Below are 19,246 nucleotides of genomic sequence, written 5' to 3'. Positions count from 1 at the left end.
AGTTATGTTGTTCTAGCTTTTTTTTGTTTTTAAACACTGTACTCACATTCCCTCTAATGATTATATCTCCAAAAGAAAAGATTCTTATTAAAAAAAACCCAAAACAAAAAAAAAAATCAAATACCATAGTTAAAAAGTTAAATTTATTTTGTCTTTGAAGCAAAGGTTTTTTTTGAGTGTGACCTTAAAAACAAGATGAGAAATAGTTTTGCTAAGTTTTAGCTAAGTTTCTTCACCAGAAAGTGAGATACCAGGGAATGAATTATCTTGGTCAAAGCAACTAATTTAAGTAAACTTCTAAAGTACTGGGGGTAGTGATGTGTGCAATCTTTATCAGAAAAAGAAGTTTCTGTAAAAATTGTCACAGATCTCCTGATACATAAGGATCAAGTGAAAATGGGCATTTTTATGCTTCATTCATATATATACTTATCTTGAATTCTGAACTTCAGTATTAAAAACTCACAGAATTTATAAAATGTGGTAATTCCATTAAGCATGAAACTAATGTTTACTTTTATATTCTCAGTGGGGAAAAAAGAATTTATTTGCTAAATAAAAGGAAGGTTTTACCTACTTGAGAACAAAATATAAACAGCACTTAAGTATCTGTTTTTGTAGTATTATCATACATTATAATCACTCTAGAGCAATAAGAATTACATACTACTTTAATGTGATCACCACCCCTCAGAGACTTCCAAATTATTATATTACTTACTTCTCTCACTGTATGTCCCACGAATCTTGATAGAAGTTAAATTATTTAGTAGTTTTTGAAATTCAAAAGGAGTAAGAGTAGGTCTCCAGGGATAATCTGTTGCTTCATGAAGTCTATGGGGAAACATTCATATTAGCTTCTGTAGTAAAAGTTTCTGGAAGCTCACAATTCATTCTTTGTTCATTCTACCACCAATATAATATGTCAAACGCACAAATGCAAAAAAAATCTTTGTCACTGAGCTTGAAGTCTGACACAATCACTGGAAAAGGTGAACAGTAGGAAGTCATCTTTTCACATCAAGTATATTAGGCAAACACATACATTACTCAAGATTAAGATCTACAAGTCAGAGTAATAGTTTCTCTTCCCCTCACTCCCTTCTCCCAACAGTAAAAATGGATTTGATGCCCTCATCTGGCAAAAAAGGCTGCCACCTTACCTAAAAACATATTTCACAGTGGTCTCACTTGGATAGGAGTTGCCCTGAGCAATTAAGGGAACAGATACTCTAAGACCAGCTCCTTCAAGAACCAGATCTTCTGCAGAGAGTCGTGTATCCCGCCTTTCCACTCGAAAGGAGAAAGTGAAATTCTGACCATAACTCAACAGGTGGTTACCTAAAAACTTGTCTGAAATACAGAAACAATATACCAAAGATATGCAATAAAGTACAAATATAATCATATAAAAGTACCAAATAAATGCCTTTCTAGTTTCACTTACCAGGTGCAATGAAGTATATGGGAAAGTAGCTATCTGAGATCACAGATACCTCCTGGCTCTCAGAAGACCACTGGAGTGAAGTCTCAGAGCCATCTCGCTGTTCAGCACGCCATCCTTCCTCATCTGGAAGCAGAGAATGAAAATAAAAGTCCTTGTGTATTTGTAATACTATGTTAAAACTGTAACTGACCATGCTACATTTCTTATGTTATACTTTCATCTATTTAGTATATAATTTATACTTGCCATTAAAGCCTAAGAACTTTTTAGTACTAATTTTCCCCATTAAATAAAAAAGCTAACTAATGAAAAAACTACACACTCATGGTAGGGTGTTACTATCACCAAAACGCATCAAATGTCTGAAAGCCATTATGAGTACTCTTTTTAATAGGAGTACTCATAGTACTCAATAGTACAGTCTTAGCTGTTCTGATATGGAAAGACCCAAATTACCTATCTGGAAAGTGGAAGTGATAGAGTGGACACTGTATCCTTCTGCATTCGTGCAGACGGAAGAATGCCCAAAACAGAAGCAAGGGGTACAGCCTCGAGGATTGGATGACTCCAAGTGAAAAAACCCAGGTTTGCACCTATAGATAAGTGGGAAAAATTAGTAATTTACAGGTTGGGATGTCATTAGGAAAAATATAGTGTAGCTGCAACAAGGATTAGCTACCTCTCACAGTTGAATCCTTCCACATTGTCTTTACAAATGCAACGCCCAGTTTCAACATTACATTCATCTGTACTTCCAGCGGGGTTGCAAGAACATGGCCTATTGAACAGAAAAGATAAAAAGTCATTAAGAAACATGTAGATCTCAAGTACAACTGGAGAAAGAAACCTCACTCTGAAATAAAATCATCTTACTATTTATACACAAAAACTCATTTTATTATATATTATACAAAATATATAAATTGTATGTAAATACACAAAATATATTATGTATTATTATACAGTCATTTTATTATTTATATATACAAAATTATACAAGTTAATGAATAAGGGTACAGATAATACAATGAATCCAGAAACCATCAATAGATATGTATAGACAAAATAAATCCCTATCTATTCAGAATGCATTTCAAAATCAAATATATACACACACACAGAGTAGAGCCATACACACACACACAATTTTGAAATGCATTCTGAGTTGTACTTAGGAGATATTCCATTTAAAAAACTGATATAATTACACTACACTGTTTCCAACCTAACCTTCTCCTGACTTGGCATTCCTTACTACCAGGAGGCCAGAATTTGGTCAACAATTGAGAGAAGTCTTTCATATACTGGAGTATCTGAGGTGTAAAGTGAAAAAACTGTGAACTGGTAGCTGTATGGTGCAATGGATAGGACAATGGGTCTGGAATCAGAAAGATCTGAGTTCAAATCTGACCTTGGACATTAAGTACCTGTGTGAACTGGGGAAAGTCATTTAAACTCTGTTTGCCTCAGTTTCCTCATCTATAAAATGGGGATAATTATAGCATTGACATCTAAAGTTTGTTGTGAGGACAGAGATAATAATTATAATGGGCCTGCCATAAAGTAAGCACTATATAAAGGCTAAAAACAAAAAAACTGACTATGTTAGAAATATATTCCCCCCAATGGAAGATTACTGTGCCATAAGAAACAATAAATATTAAGGCTACAGAGAAGCATGAGGATGAGAAGCACATGAACTGATGCAAAATGCACTAAATAGAACCAGGAAAACAATATACACAATAACTACAGGGAAAATGCTAAAACTGCCCAAAAAACTGAAAGTGAATAATAAGCGATTATAATCATATTCAAGCTGGGCCCCCAAAGAAGAGATGAAAAAAATGAACCTTCTTTCTTTCTTTGGCAAGGAGGGTGGGTGAGAGTCAGTTGATGTGTTGGCTGGTTTTGCTTAACTGCTATTTTCTTAAACTTTTTTATTCTTTGTTGCAAGGGATAACTCTCTGGCTAGGGAATGAGGGCAATATATTTGGAAACAGCGGTGACATAAAAACAAAAGACACTGATAAAGAAATAAATCTCCCTCCTGCCTATGTACTTAATATTTATTTCAAATTCCTTACCTGCATCCTGCCTCAGTAAGAGAGTGGAATCCAGGCTGGCACTGATCACATTTGTCACCCATCACACCTGGCTTACAGCTACATCGTCCATAATTATCACACTGTGTACTGAGAGAGCCTGGGTAGAAAAAGAGATCAATTTTATAATGCTCTACTGCCCATCAGAGAACATGCCATAAAAGGCAGCAGTGAAATAAAGTGTCAGATAAACTCCCACAGAACTGGCTGAACAGAAGCTATTCCCGAAAATTGATTGTGTTTAACTTTCAGATGGCTAGAGATATAGTAAATACCAATTTCAAAACCAAGACTAATCTGAAATCTGTTTTTTAAAGCTAAATTTGAGGTTAGACATCACCTTCACTTTCCAGATATATAACAGTATTCACTTACCAATCTTAGAGAACAGTCACAAATAAGACTTTATACAATGAACACTGTCACTAAATCATTTAACTCATTGTGATCATTTAAGAGATCACAAAGGTCCATGACTTCTCTAGGGACACACAAACCTCAAGAAATGACTGAAGTAAAAATCAAACACGTGGAGAGGTAGAGTTTAAAAAAAAAAAACAGCGTGGAGGAATTTCTGAGACACATCACCATATAGAAGCACTTGCATTTTATAGGGCGAATAGCCCAAATAAAATAATTAGCAGAATAAAACTCATAAATTACTTATAAGGACGGAGGAAATCCCGTATCATTTAAAAGGAAAGATACACATTCAACCTTTGTTTGCTAGGATATCCCAGTAACCAAAGCTTTATCTGTGAGGTGCATACAGCATACAGATTTTTTAATCTAGCTTTAAACAGTAAGAGTTTGCAGCCAAGGGTGACCTTGATCTGGCAGAAGACCTTGCCCTTTTACTTACCAACAGGGCTACAATGGCATGGCAGACATGCTTCCTCATTCCCAAGGCGATAGAAATTCTCCCGACACCTTTCACAATTGGCACCATCAGTATTACCCTGGCAGTTGGTGCAGTGGCCACCATGGCCTGTTGAACGGTACAGTTCTGGGTCAAAGTAACACTCTTGTGATCTTCCATTGCAGTTACAAGCTGTAGAACAAACCATTTAATTTAACTAAATGCCTATCCTTTAAAAAGGACAATCAAAGGAATGTGAAAAGAGCTGATTCCCTTACTTCAATATACTCCCTCTGACACATTTCTATAGTCTGCTAAATCTGTGGTGTTAAAATGAGAATAATTAATTTGTGATTTACTATATTAGGATGCATCAATCAGATTATAAAGGCATTTTGACAGGAGGTTCCAAATCATTATGGTGCCAAACTATCAAGGCTTAATTATGCTCAAAAACAATATTAGCACTGCCATAAAATATTAAGGAGCTCCTATATTAAGAAGTTTTGAAATCTAGTAGATATTCACATTCAATTAAAAGCCAAATCCAAGTCTCTTTGCTTTGACCACAGAACAAAATGCCTATGCATATCAAGCTAAGATTTTACCTTTAAAATATTTTAGGCACCAAGAAACATGAATCAATGACAAAGGACATGAACATCAACCTTCAGTCTTATCAAAGTTGTGTCCAAACTGAGGTAACTCTATAATACAAGGCTAAGATGAGTGTCTCTGGAGTCTAGAATGGGCAAAAAGGTGAAGTTCAAATGATACCCAGAGCTTCTTAGTCATGGGAAGCTAAGAATTCTGACTCTTCTTATCCTCACAAATATTGACTATTTTAGAAAGTCTGGTTCTTATCGTCAAATTTTCAGGATTCAGTATTATTCCTGAGGAAGAAAAAAAAATGAAGACATTCTGGAAATATACAGAGGCTGAAGGCCCAAAGCAGAAAGGAATTCATTTTGCTCATATGTCCCACAATGGTTTTAAAGTCCTCTAAAAAATAAAGAAGGGAGGCAGACCTTTCTGTGGTAATTTGGAACCACCATGACTCAGGGATCCTTAACACCACTGTAGTTATAATGTCCACTAATATCCACTGTTACACTACATAGCAAGTCATATAATTTACTGGGGACTCAGTAGTTATTTTACATCCTTACGTAAGTAATATTAAAAGAAACACTACATTTGATGGCATTGAATAAAATTATTTTACTCTATTAAACCTATTAAAGGCCTAAGTCTAATATTGCATCCATAGAGTGGGGTGACCCTGGGTTCTGTAAAATGGTAGGTGTCACCATGTTAGCTTAGTTTTAAATAAGGGCCCAGTACTGGATTATATACCTATTATCTGAAGAGCATCCTAGTTAGACTGATGACAGTGATAAATTTTTCAGTCACAGCAATGTCTCAAAAACCATTCACCAAGTAACAAAGGATTGTGATCTGTGTCAAGGGAGGGAATTAACAAACCACAGATTTTTGAATTATGTTTAAATCAAGAAAGTTTCCTGAGGAAGAGTAAATAATTCTCAATGAGGGAATATATATTCATTCGGGGGAAAATGACAAGGTTTTGTTTTGTTTTTTAAAAAAGGACAAAACACTGTCATAGACAAGAACTCTTTCTCCCTTCCCTTGCAAAGACATGCATAAACATATACACTATTTTTTAGTTACATCAGTAAGTTGATATTTTTTCTTTCAAATAAGTATAAAATCTGTTTTATTCCCCTCTCCCATTCTCTTCTTCCTACATCTAACATTTCAAGATATTTCTTGAGGATTTTCTTAGAAAACTTAAATCAATAACACCCAAAACTAGACATTTACATACTTTTACAGCTTCTTTTCCTTACTTTATCATCTATTCCCACTTCCATATTTCTTCCCTAAGGGGTTCAATGGCCTGAAGCTTGAGGTAGGCTAGTTGTCCATACTTTATTCAAGTCCCATGGCCCCTTAAGTACTGAAAAGGAACTGTGGACACTGGAGCCCCGGGACACGTAGTTTAAAACATGTGATCATGCATGGTTTCCACCATGGTCTCTGCCTGAACACCTTCAGTGATTGCAAACTCACAACTTCACAGCAGCCCACTCCATTTTTGGATAGCTCTAATTACTATGAAATTCTTCCTTAGATTAAGCTGAAATTTACCTCCCTTAAACTTCCACCCATTAGGTCTAGGTTCTACCCTCTGAAGGCAAGCAGATCTAGAGCTTTATAGTTCTCCATCAATGACTTTAGCTGCAAATTAAGCATATATTACTTTTTAAATTTCAATTTTTTACCAAGAGAGAAAGAAGAACTCAAATAGAAGATGGAATACCAATATAACTTCTTTCAGAGTTTATATAAGTTGTTTCTTATTTCATTCCCTGGCAAACTATTCCTATATGGTTTCATACTTTTTCCCAACTCAGAAATAGATAAAATAATTCTCTTCAGAAAGAATAATGGAAAATTACTTTTGTTCTCTATATTTTTCCCAGGTAAACTAAAATCTATTCATACTTTCTCTGCCACCTTCCGACATCACCATGCCAAGGAGTCTGACATTCATATAACTGTAAGAGGCTGAGAACTTGCTGCTTGATTACAAAGTAATTCAAACAGCTGAATTCTTATTACTATATGCGATTATAATTCTTTCTCAAAATTATATGTTTATAATGAATACTTCATGAAATAGATAGGGCAATATAATGTTAATATTGTTAAAATAATAATAAAGTTAAAGTCAGAAAGGACAGGATTTTATTCTTGCTTGGCCCCCATTATCTCCCTCATGTAAATTATGAACGACGATCACTTCTCCTTCTATTTAAAAAGGAAACTGCAGGGATAGCTGCAATATAAGATGATATAACAAAACAAAGTTAAAGGCAGTATAGTGTAGTGGAAACACGGCTAGATTCAAACTAACTGTGGGACCACGGGCAACTCATTTAATTTTGCTGAGCTTCAGTACCCTAAATCAGTGAAACAGGATGATCTAAGGGTTACTGTGAGGGTGAGATGACATATTCTTGTGAAATGCTTTGCTCTTTCCTACAGAAATACATTGTAATGCTATCTTTATTTTAGTTAACATGAAATATTTATATGAAGCACTGTACATTAATTAAAGATACCATTAAAATGTATTTTATAGGAAACAGAATGGAATAAAATGATTTTTAAAACCATGTTGCTTTTCAACAAACCTAAATTTAACTTTAAGCTTAAAATAAAAACAAAATTATTTCTAGTTACCAAATGTCAATGTAGGTCATTTAGTAAAATATCCCTATGTTCAAGTTTTCTTTAGAACAAGCATTTTGCTAAATAAGTTATTATAAAAGAAAAATCTGCAAGGAGTAGGGTTCTCTTTGCACTCCTGGAGGTGTGTTTAGCACTAATTCTCTATCTCTATTTTTGCTCCCTCATGATATACTTCTCAATTAAAAGACAGTTTCCTACCATTTAGAAATGCTGCATTCCAAATCATCAAGCTGTAATCTCCATAATAATCACAGGTTGTTTGTTTTTTAAGTTTGAAAGAACTAGCCTTTGGTGAGCACCTTGTAAGTTTACAATCACTAGTGAACTGGGGAATAATGTAGTAAAGGCCTTGTGTAATTTCCTTCCACATAGAGCAGAAGTCTGAAATACAGCATATGCCAAGTTATGTTTTGTTTTGCTTTTTAAAAGGAGGGAGATGCCATACAGTAAAAGCAGTGTTTTAAGACATAATGTCTTATGTATGTTAGGTAACATTATCTCACTAGTCAGCTTACTAGCTATAAATTAAGGATAGATAGTTCCTTGCATAATGGCTAATATACCATTATATACAGAAGCATTCAAAGCATTCTCAGAATAGAAAGAGTTGATGGAGAACCATTTAACTTGCTTTTTTCCATAAACAGATTTTTAGTAGCTTTGTGTTCAAACCCTCATTGGGTTAATATACCATAAACATAGATATTCTTTCAGATGGGCAGATCTCTCTTGATCTACATTGCTTTGGTTTTCCAAGAAGAAAGGTAAGACAGGAATAACATACAAACCTAAGCAAAATTCTTAATTCTTATGACTCAAGCCCCATTCTGTAAGCATGCCCATCAATGTATTATCATAAAACACAGAGATTTATACATTTGTATGTAGTGACTTCGTTTGTGTCTGTAATTTTTTACTAACATGACTGCAGTCTCCTATTAAGACTCCCTTAATTTTCAAATGAAAAACTGTTCAAAATTTTTTCTCTTAACAAAAAATATAAAATGAAGTAATTTACATGCTCCCTTTTTCTCTGCTAGGGATTCTAAAGATAACTTATAAAGTAGGTACTTACGCAGACATTCACTGGCACTCTCTGCAGTTGCTCTCCTCCATGGCCGGTCATTAAAGAAAGGAAGGCACTTTTCACAGTCCACTCCATAGGTGTTGTGTTTGCAATTACACACCAATTTATCAAAGTTGTTCTTCACACATTCACTTGCGTGTCCATTGCATTTACACCTACAGAGAGAAGTAAACTGATAAAATACAACTCACAGAGAGCCTCAAAAGATGGTATTTGCGGGCAGTGAGTTTGTAAAAACAGAATAGAACTGAAGAGAATTTCAGAACTTTCTAGATCAGGATGAAGTAAAATTTCTGAGCAGAGATGTTTATGATAGCCAAAAACACAACTGATTATATAAGTGGTCATTGTTAGTACCTTTTCTAATGTTTAACTCTTTAGCTGTTATGATTATAGACAAAGGACTCATGCTGTTAACTACTTACCCAAAGCATTTTAGAGGTAGTTCATAGGCTGTAGCACTTATTTTAAGCTATATTCAATTACTACCATCTTCCTATAAGCAGGAGTGCTACAAGGTTCACTTTTAATAAATCAATGATCTTTACAAAGAAAAAGAAAACCAGTCACAATAGCAACCTTAACATTACTCAGCCACTTCACTAAGAGGTGAGTAAAAAGAAAGGTAGATCAAAGATGGTGAAGTCTGATATTAACAATGAAAAAACATCTCAAAGCACATGTCAGCCAGCGGAAGCATCTTCTTGTACAACAGACAACTTAAAGTGAATAAAGCAAACCCTTCTATCTCTTTTCCTATTTCCATATCCTACCATCCATTTCCTTCACCCCTCAGTCTTTCTCAAACCACTACCCCCCCGCTCTGCCCTCCCTTTCCTCTTTGTCAAACTTCAACCTAATGCTTTGCTATTGCAGTTCTACTTCTTGCCCTTGCCCCTTTGTCTTATCATTGCTCTTCTCTTACTAAACTTCGGCCCTGGACTACTAATACTATTTATTACTTGGTAACCACCCAATCAAAGCTCTGGGGTCCATTATCTACTAGCCTCTGATTACACTCTCCTTTCCTCACAAATTCACCAATAAACGTATTGATTCTTCCTTTAAATTCCTCATCACTCAATTCCCATGACCTACTCCTCCAACTCACATTGACTCTGGTCAGCCATAATAATACCCTTAATCTTGCCATCACCCACAAGTGTTCACGTCGATGTTAGTGAAGCCTGAAATTCCCTTCTGATCTTAACCTATGGTCATTTCACCACTCCTTGTACCTTGTAAGCCCAAAATCTGTTCTTTATCCTCACCACAATCTCCAATCTCACTACCCCTCAGTTCTTTTCCAGGGGCCATCACTACTACATTGCTATACTCTCTTTTCTTCTCTATCTTGACCCCTGTAGCAAAAACCACACTGGCATACCCAGAATGGCTGCTAGCACAGGTTCTTAGATCTGCTTTACTAGGAAAGATATAGCTGTTTAAGGGGTCAGGTTAAAGTCAGCACCTTGAACTTCAGAGAAAATATAAAGAGAGAGAAATAAAGACCAACAGACAGGGCTCTGACTGCCTGAATCAACTTTCTAGCATACTATCCCAACTCACAAATTAACTGTTATCCTAATGACTCTCTCTTCACTCTCTCTCACCCCACATGTCCCATTTGATGCCACATCCTGGCTATTCTACCTTATTAGCATCTCTTGTATACATCCCATTTTTTTTCCTGACACTGCCACCATCTTAGTACATGTCCTCATCACTTCATACCTGGACTACTGCAATTACCTACTAGTTGGTCATCCTGCCTCAAGTCTCTCCCTACTCTACTCCCATCCACTCAGCTGTCATACTGATCTTCCTACGGTTCGGGTCTGACCATGTCACACCCCCACTGAATAAACTCTAGTGGCTCCCAGCTACTTCTGGGATCAACTATAAAATTCTCTGTTTGGCTCTGAAAGTCCTCCACAACCAGGCCCTTTCCCTTTCCTACTTTCCTAGCCTTCTTACAATTTTCTCTATTCCGGTGACACTGACCTCCTTGCTTCCATCCTATGTAATATAGCACTTCCCTCCTCCTTGACTTTTCATGGGCTGTCTCCCATGCCTGCAATTCTCTCCCTTTTCATCTCCATCTCTTGGCTTCTCTGGTTTCCTTCGAGTTCAAGCTAAAATCCCATCTTCTACAAGAGGCCCTTCCCAACCCCCTTTAATGCTAGTGTTTTCCCTGCTATATTTTTTGCACATGGGGGTTTTCACATCCTCTTCAACACCAGACTTAGCACAGTACCTGGGCCTGTAGAAGTTGCTTAATAAATGCTTGCTGACTTGTTTAATGGATGGAAGTGACAATGTCTCATTATTTTTGTATCCTTGAAAACAATTAGTGTACAGTCTTAGTCATAATAAGCAGTTAATATGCAGACTTAAGTTGATACAGTTTAAAAAAAACTTATAAGTTCACCACTTTGAATATTTAAAACTAAACCAAAGAACATTTCTCAGGACATCTCTCCTCCTATTTCTATTGCTCTATTACAGTACAATAACAAGTAGTTATTAAGTATTATGTACAGGGCATCATGTAAAAAGCTAGAGTTAAAAAAATGGGATTTAAAATAAAAACAGTTACATGCAAATAATTTCAGGAGTGTAAAAGCTATTATATTTTGGATATACTAGGCAAGGTTTATGGTGGAAGTAGGCAGCTGAGCTATAAGCCTTGAAGGAAGCAAAATATTCTAAGAGTGCAAGGTAAAGTTCTTCACGAACTTTGTGAAATGGCATAGAGAATAGCTAGTAAGTTAGGTTGGCTGGAAAAACAGAATGTGTGAAAAAGATTAATCAGAAGAATATCATCTTATTTCAAAAAAATAAAAATCTAATAATAGAATCAATAAATGTAGTTGTAAACAAGTTCGTAAGCTACACTGTTAAAAGCGGGGAAAAAAACCTCACCGATTTTTAACTATGATTTAATAATCTACTTACCTGCCACCCACAGCAAAATCAGAAATTGCATAATAGTAAGATTTCAAAACTTTGGGGTCATTAAACACTTCATCTCCAAAAGTATTCAGGCGATTGAGGGTTACTCTGATGTCTGTAGCAGTTACCCATTCCTTAAAAAAAAAAAAAAAAGGCAGGGCCAAATATGTAGAGGCAAAATCATGTATTTTTTTTTAAGTCAAAAATAAGATTTGCTATGAAATTAGGCATTTCACCAGAGTTCTACCTACCAATATCAATCCTCTCTAGTCATATTCAATGACATCCCCCCCCCCAATATCTTTCTACCTTCTTGCTTTTTTGCTTCTATTCTTTTTAGGTAGCTCTATTCAATAGCCTCCCTTACATCAACTGATTTCACTTCAAATCTTTTCTTAAACCATGCACAAAGATCATCTCACCACACACAGATTTTCTTCTTTCACTTTCAGCAGCTCTTGAAATCTTTCTCCCTTTCTGCTCTTCCTGTCTGTCTTCTCTCTTTCCTTCCCTCTACCCATTCCCTCTCTGTCTCTCTTCCCCTTTTTCAGTCTCCACCTCATTTCATTCAAGGATAATCTCCTAAGTAAGTAGAGAGCAATTTCCCTGTTTCCACCTTGTACAGCAGAACTCTAGAAACAACTCCTACTTATAATTTCACAATTGCATTAACTTTATTTGTATACAATTCAATTAGCTAAGCCTATTACTGTATTTAATCACTGTTTATAATGTGTCTATAACCTCTACATTCTTCAGCTATTTAAGAGCTATCTTAATTGAAAGTTCTATAGAGATTTAATGAGTCTATGCCAGTTTCAAATTGCTTGGCACCAAAAAAAAAACACTATATACAAATGGACAGTTATATGTTTCAAGATTATTATGTTCAGTGAAATTATAAAAAATCCAAAGAATTTCAGAAAATTAGCTCACTTATTCCCACAGGATTTCTTTGACTTAGATGGCAGCAAATGCCTTCATTCCTAGAAATGGGTTGGTGTGTTTGTCCTTTGTTCTCAAAGAGGACTATAACATCAGGGAAATGATGACGCAGTTGACCTTGATCTGAGTGAGGGAAGGCTGTGCAAGGTCACCAACCTCACTCTCTCCTTCAGAGAGGGTTCATCTGGGCTCTGGGGCCAGATATCCATCAGGATGGATGGAGATGGCTCAGAATACAATGGGAGACCCTGGACTTTTCAGGTTCTCACTGTGAGTGAGGTAATGTCCATTCAGTGAATAGGCCTCTTTAAGAAGTCAGTCAAGGGATGGCCCCTTTAATTAAAAAAAAATATCAAACTGGGAGGGGACGACCCTTAAGGTTGCTGGTCAAAAGAGAAACAGTTACTATTCCTTCCTCCCTCCCTTCCTGTCTCTTCCTTCCTTCTTTTCTTTCTTTCTTCCTGTCTTCTTTCTCTAGACCAAACCCTAAACCCATTTCACTCTGGAGCTCATAGATTGGACCACAATAGGTTCCTGCCCAAGTTCCACTTAATGGCTGTATTTTAGGCCCTCCTGATTCGGAGTGAATGTCAATAGAAATGGGAGACACTAAAAGATAGGCCCAATATTAGGACAACACCTCAGAAATTCTACTCCAGTGATCACCTTTCCTATAAAAATTATATCGTAATCTCTCTAAGATGTTAAAAATGCACAAGCACATTTACATGAAATCCCAATGGGTTTATAATTACATCACTTTGGAAGTTTCCTCCAATGAAGCAAACTGAAGCCTGACTGTTGCTGCCTATGTGTGACTACTGTTCATACTACCACATAAGGTAGGCACTGATGTTCCACCCAATGAAGACCTATATACCTATGCATACATGCTTCATGAAAGGCTCTTAAATATTTGCCTAATGAAGTAAAAGAATTTATGCATAACCTAATCCCTAGTTTTCTGTTTTTCCACCTATTGAAGCCTATTCCACCTTCTATGAGTATTTCTCTTTTTTCAATATCAAATGCTTCCTATGGGATGGGGAGGTTGGGGATGGGGGGGGAGAGGGAGGACTATCATAAAATCTAAGAATATTCACCTGGAACAGTGTTCTGAGCAGAGCTGTTCACCTTATGCTTTTATTACTCCACAATAAAAACAGGCAAACACATTCATAAAGAAATACAAACAGAAGCAAGCTAGGAGAGAAAGTCAGAGTGCTGTCTCATGCATTCAAAGACTACACAATTATAATAGGAAGAGATTTAGAACAGACATTCTAAAACTAGATGTCTACAAGCCAAGATAAGGAGGCACTTAAGAGTAAAGGCAAAGAAAGACCAAACACATAATAACCTTTCATAATGTTAATACAACACTGACAAAACCACTTCCAATTTTTCCCTTCTCTCTAAAAATTAACACACCCTGACTCTGCTGTATTGTCACATGACCTTTAGCCAAATGAAGTCAATTCCCCTCCAACCCTAACTTTGCTAGCAAGATTCTCTCATCTTTCCATTAATCTCTAGTCAAAATTCAGTCACATAATTACCTCAGTGGTCAACCAAACAGTACATAAAAAGCCACAAGTAGATAGTGTGAGGTAGAGCTATGAAACAAAATTACTGGTATAGTTGATCAGTAGAGGTCCCAAAAGGCAGAAAACAGTTAACCACTTTTAACCTTTCATTCCTTATTCCCTACAAAGAAAAATTTCTATCACATTTACACAAATTTAGGTCATGGTGCAGCCACGTAGCTCTCCTTTCAGATACTTCTATATTATCTGTATGTTTATCAAACATATATGTACAAATAACTTTGACTAGATGTCTCTTCTTGAAAAAGTAATTCAAAGGAGGGGCTCTCCCCTATGCAACTGAGAATTAACTACTCTTTTTCTTCTCACTGTAGTAGTAATCTGCCCACAAAAGATCACCCATATCATAAGAAAAAGAACATATATTGGGAAATCAATTTGTCTACTGAGTTTTCACATTTGTCATTTTACAATACTTTCATGGAAGATTCAAAGTAAACATATTTTTAAGGGAATTAATCACACACACTGAAGCTTGCCTTGATTTTATCTGAGTGACCCTTTTAATATTTAAAATAAGTCTGACTCCATGTGAAATGTCAAAGAGGAAAAAGGAAATATAGCTAATAAACTAAGTAAATCAAATCCTAATATTCCCTTCAAAAATAAGAAGCACAAGTTTCCTGTCTCAACTATGGAAGTTAATGTTAAAACTACTCAATTCAAGAAATAATTGCTGAATTCATTTCTCATAAGGTATTTCAAGTGATTTATAAAGAAAAAAAACAAACAAGTTTATAAAATTTAGCTGAAGAGTAAAAACAAAATAATTTCGCTTTAACTTTATAACGGATAGAGGGATTAAGCATAAAATACGACTGACCGTCCAGTAGGCATTTAATCCACTCTGTCATTTCTAAAATAATGCTTTATGTCTCTGTAAATACTTCCCTTCTCGGGCTAAGTACATGGCAAAGTTTGCCACCTCCAAAGTTGACCATATTTTTCAGACCCTTACCTGCAACACAGGGCTATTGTCAAAGTTGTAGGCACTGGGCCTTCCTTCCAGTGTTGAAAAAGCCACATTGCCTCCGGTGAGAGGAGAAATGTCACTGAACTCATCAGTGCACAATGCTTGCTGTTCATCCCCGCCTGTCCTGATGAAACCGCGGTTGGGCTTCAAGTAGGTATTCTCACAGGAGCCACTGTAGTACTGGTATGGAATCCAAGGCCCATCTTCCTGGGTACGCTTGTAGATAGCAAAGCTCTCAGGACGACTGGTGTGAAACTTCAGGCGCACATATGTGATGTCAAAGGCTTTTCCTATAGATCAAACACACCAAGGTTAAAAAAGGATATATAGGATGGGAAGTCTTGCTCTTCAAACAAAAAAGACTAAATAAATCTGATACACAAAATGTTGGCCCAAGTTAACGTACAGGTGGTCTTCAACGTATAAACAGATTATGTTTTAAAAATTTATTTCTTAACTTAGTTTTGGGGCACTCAACAGTCACCAAATTAAAAAAATTATAAAATGGTTGCCAGACTGGAACACAAAAGTCTAATTTACCCACAATGTAGCTGAAGCATAATATATATTTAGAACTGGAAGGAACCTTGCTGATCAACTAAACTAGTGGTTCTCAATTTTTTCAGTACACAGACACCACTGATAAGTCTGGAGAAACCTATGGATCTCTTTTCAGAATGTTTTTAAATACACAAAATAAACTACATAGAATTACAAAAGAAACCTATTATATGGAAATATAGTTATCAAAATATTTTTTAAAACAAGTTCACAAATATCAGGTGAAGTGTTCCTGGATCTAATCCAAACCCTTCATTTTAATGATAAGGAAAATGAGCCCCAAAACAGTGACATGATTTGCCCACAGGAATTATTTAAGACAAGATTTAATTTACGTGTTCTGAATTCAAATCTGATAACTCTTTTCACTGCCCCACATAAATGGTCTCATATATCTGACCTCCACAGTTGCCAAAGTGATGGTCTCAAAGCACAGGGTTGCCTATCATGTTACTGGGCTGCTCAAATCCCCAGGCTCCCTAGCACCTCTTGGATCAAATACCCACTCTTCTAGCTGGCATTTTACAACCTTTTAATACCTGGCTCTAAGCTACCCTTCTAGGCTTATAGCATACCTTCCTCCCAGTCATCTGCTCTGTGGTGCAGCCAAACCAGCATTTCTTCCATTCCTCATATATGATCCTCCAGCCCATCTCTATGCCTTTTACAAAGCCTCATTGCTACTAATGCATATCCTCCTTACCCCTTCCTCTTAGAATCCATAATTTCCTTCAAAGTGGAGGTCAAATGCTACATCCTTCATAAGGTCTTTCTGAATCCCCCCAATTACTGGTATGTGCTCATTAAAACTTTGTATTTATTTTGTGGGGTTTTTGCATATACTTGTATGTATACATGTTATCTCCCCCAATAAAATGTAAGCTTCTTGAGGTGAAAAACTTTTTGTGTTAGTATCTCTTATGCCTAGTAGTTCCTTGAACACATTAAATGCTTATAGAAGTTTGACTGCTGATTGACTGACAGTCTAGAGACCATCTCCACAATATTCCTCACATTCATCCCTGTCTCTCTAAGACTGACACTGACAGCCCTTCACAATTTGGCTCCCACCTACTTTCTCAGTTTTATACTACATAAACTCCCCTGATCTCTCCAATCCAGGCAAACTGGCCCCACTCTCCCTTGACTCCTGGCATTCTTTCTACCCTTTGCCTCTAGGTCTCTGTGTAAGTGGTCTTCTATCTGCATATGCCTCTTCCCCATTTCTATTATACAGAAATCCTTGCTTTCTTCAAAGCACAGTTCAGGTTACATCTCCCAACCTAAGGAACTGCCTGATTCTCCCCAGCTAGGAGTGCTCTGCCATGAAATCTCTTTGAATTATTTTGTGCATACTTATGTTTGCCTGTTGGCACATCCAATCCCCACCCCCCAGGAATGCCAGCCCCATGAGAACAGCAGCTCATTCATTTTTGTCTTTCCCCAGCAACTAGTAGACCTACGTACACAGTAGGCACTGAATACATCTTTGTTGAAGTAAAATGTATCTAGTCCAGTCTCACTTTACAGATGGAGTAACTGAGGCCAGGAGGGATTAAGAGTAAGAACATCAAAGAGGAAAGGATCATCCTTAAAAAATACTGACTCTGTATCACTTAAGACAGTGAAAATGAACAGGCTCTGGTGTCAAAAGGACATGGGTTCAAATCTCACTTTATCTCTAGCTCTTTACATGACCTTGGTAAAATCACTTAACCTCTCAGGATTGCAGTTCCCTCATCTGTAAAATGATGGGGTTGAACCTGATGGTCTCTCAAGTTTCTTCCAGTTTTCAATTTTTGAAACTATGAACTAACTACCTGTCACATTTATCCAGGTAGTCAAGGAACATCATACAAAAAAGCATGCACTTACTTAAACTCTATGGAATATTTATTTCCTTCTAAAATATTGTGGCTATGCAACCTTTGATTCAACCTTCATTCTCTCTGATTTTGCTCAGACCAGACATAAAAGTAGTGTCACACAGTAGTGAAAGCAATGCAAGCAGTGTCTTCCCTAAGTTCCCTTTCCCTAATGCCCGGAATAATAACAACAACAATCAATGCCATTTTGACAGACCATTCAAAAATGAAGCAACTCGAACTTTCTGTTGGACAAAATGACCAAATGAACAAAAATCCCAGCATTGATTTTTTGAGGGAAATAGTTCTATATGTTCCTGTGAAGCTTTCAGGGGTGCACGCAGCTACATGGAACAGACTGCTTGAGGAGGCTTTTTTCCATTAAAAAATATCCCCTCTTGCCTAAGGATTTAAACTTCCATATGCTATTTCACCAACAATAGATCCATGATTTATCTGTCCAAAGAAGGAAAATGGCTAATATGGCTGACAACAGCAACCACACACTATACTGAACTTGAGCCATCAGAGCTGGCAGAATCTCAAAAAACCCAAGGCAAGGCCAGGACCTCAGATTCCACTGATAGAGGCAATGCTCAAGTGAGGAAACATGCTCTGTTCCAAGGAAAGCTGGCACCTTCTTCACTACTTGGAGTTGTAGAGTGTTGCTTAGACAGACACTGGGAGGTCAGGTGACTTGTAGAGTCACACAGCCAATACGAATCAGAGGCAGTTCTTAAAACCAGGCCTTCCAGACTTTAAGGTCAGTTCTATTCACTGTCCCCCTCTAGATGAGGCTAACCCAAAAACTAGGAAACAGCAGCCCAGATGTCCATATTATACTACTAAATTTTAACTAATGTGTACTTCAAACTCCATTGTGATGAAAATAAGTAAATTGGAATCTTCAACTAAGAGAGATTGCCTCTAAGATTATATTTATTCAAGTCATCTACCCCATCCACCATGAATATAGCTGAGTAAAAATTATGATCAACCAACAAGTACTTATCCATCACCTGCTATATGCACTCTGACCTTTCTCTAGGATAAAAAAGGTTTAGAGAATATGGGATACAAGAGCATGAGACATGACTAAACTCAAGAAATAATAGTAAACAATATAAAACATGATATCATTAAGCACTGAATTATATATTGCACAAGCTGTATATGTAGTAGGAATATGTAGGAGAGAGGGATCACTGAAAGGTACAATCAAAAAGGAAAACCTCATGGAAGAGGCAAGATATGAGCAGGGCCTTGAAGGATAAGTTGGATTTAGGCAAACAGAGAAGAAAGAAATTTTCTGGTACCCAGAGCAATACTATGAAAAAGTCAAGGGGGTAGACAAGAACATGGTATGAATTGGAAGGTGTGCCTCACTAGAACAGAGGAAATGGCTTAAAGAATAGTAAGAATAGGACTGTGAGGGGTGGCTAGGTGGCGCAGTGAGTAAAGCACCAGCCCAGAGTCAGAAGGACCCGGGTTCCGTTCCGGCCTCAGACATTTAACTAACACACACACACACACACACACACACACACACACACACACACACAC

The 19,246-nt window shown here is 36.7% G+C and overlaps 1 protein-coding gene across 1 annotated transcript in view; it reads right to left on the bottom strand.

Moving 5' to 3' along the window:
• LAMC1 (laminin subunit gamma 1) overlaps positions 1–19,246 on the bottom strand; it is a 144,889-nt gene that overhangs the window by 37,384 nt on the left and 88,259 nt on the right. Inside the window, exons 2-11 of the mRNA XM_069074394.1 lie at positions 15,243–15,547; positions 11,736–11,866; positions 8,766–8,932; positions 4,415–4,603; positions 3,535–3,652; positions 2,127–2,225; positions 1,904–2,040; positions 1,448–1,570; positions 1,164–1,353; positions 722–834 (exon numbers count right to left, since the gene is read on the bottom strand). Of these exons, the coding sequence (XP_068930495.1) occupies positions 722–834; positions 1,164–1,353; positions 1,448–1,570; positions 1,904–2,040; positions 2,127–2,225; positions 3,535–3,652; positions 4,415–4,603; positions 8,766–8,932; positions 11,736–11,866; positions 15,243–15,547 (1,572 nt within the window). The remainder of the gene's footprint in view (positions 1–721; positions 835–1,163; positions 1,354–1,447; positions 1,571–1,903; positions 2,041–2,126; positions 2,226–3,534; positions 3,653–4,414; positions 4,604–8,765; positions 8,933–11,735; positions 11,867–15,242; positions 15,548–19,246) is intronic.

Source organism: Petaurus breviceps, unplaced genomic scaffold (genome assembly GCF_028583685.1).
Source record: "Petaurus breviceps papuanus isolate PSGF00001 unplaced genomic scaffold, PetGlider_PUasm1.0 90895, whole genome shotgun sequence".
NCBI lineage: Eukaryota > Metazoa > Chordata > Mammalia > Diprotodontia > Petauridae > Petaurus > Petaurus breviceps.
Note: the sequence above shows the minus strand (reverse complement) of the source record. Positions and strands in the feature narration are given on the sequence as shown.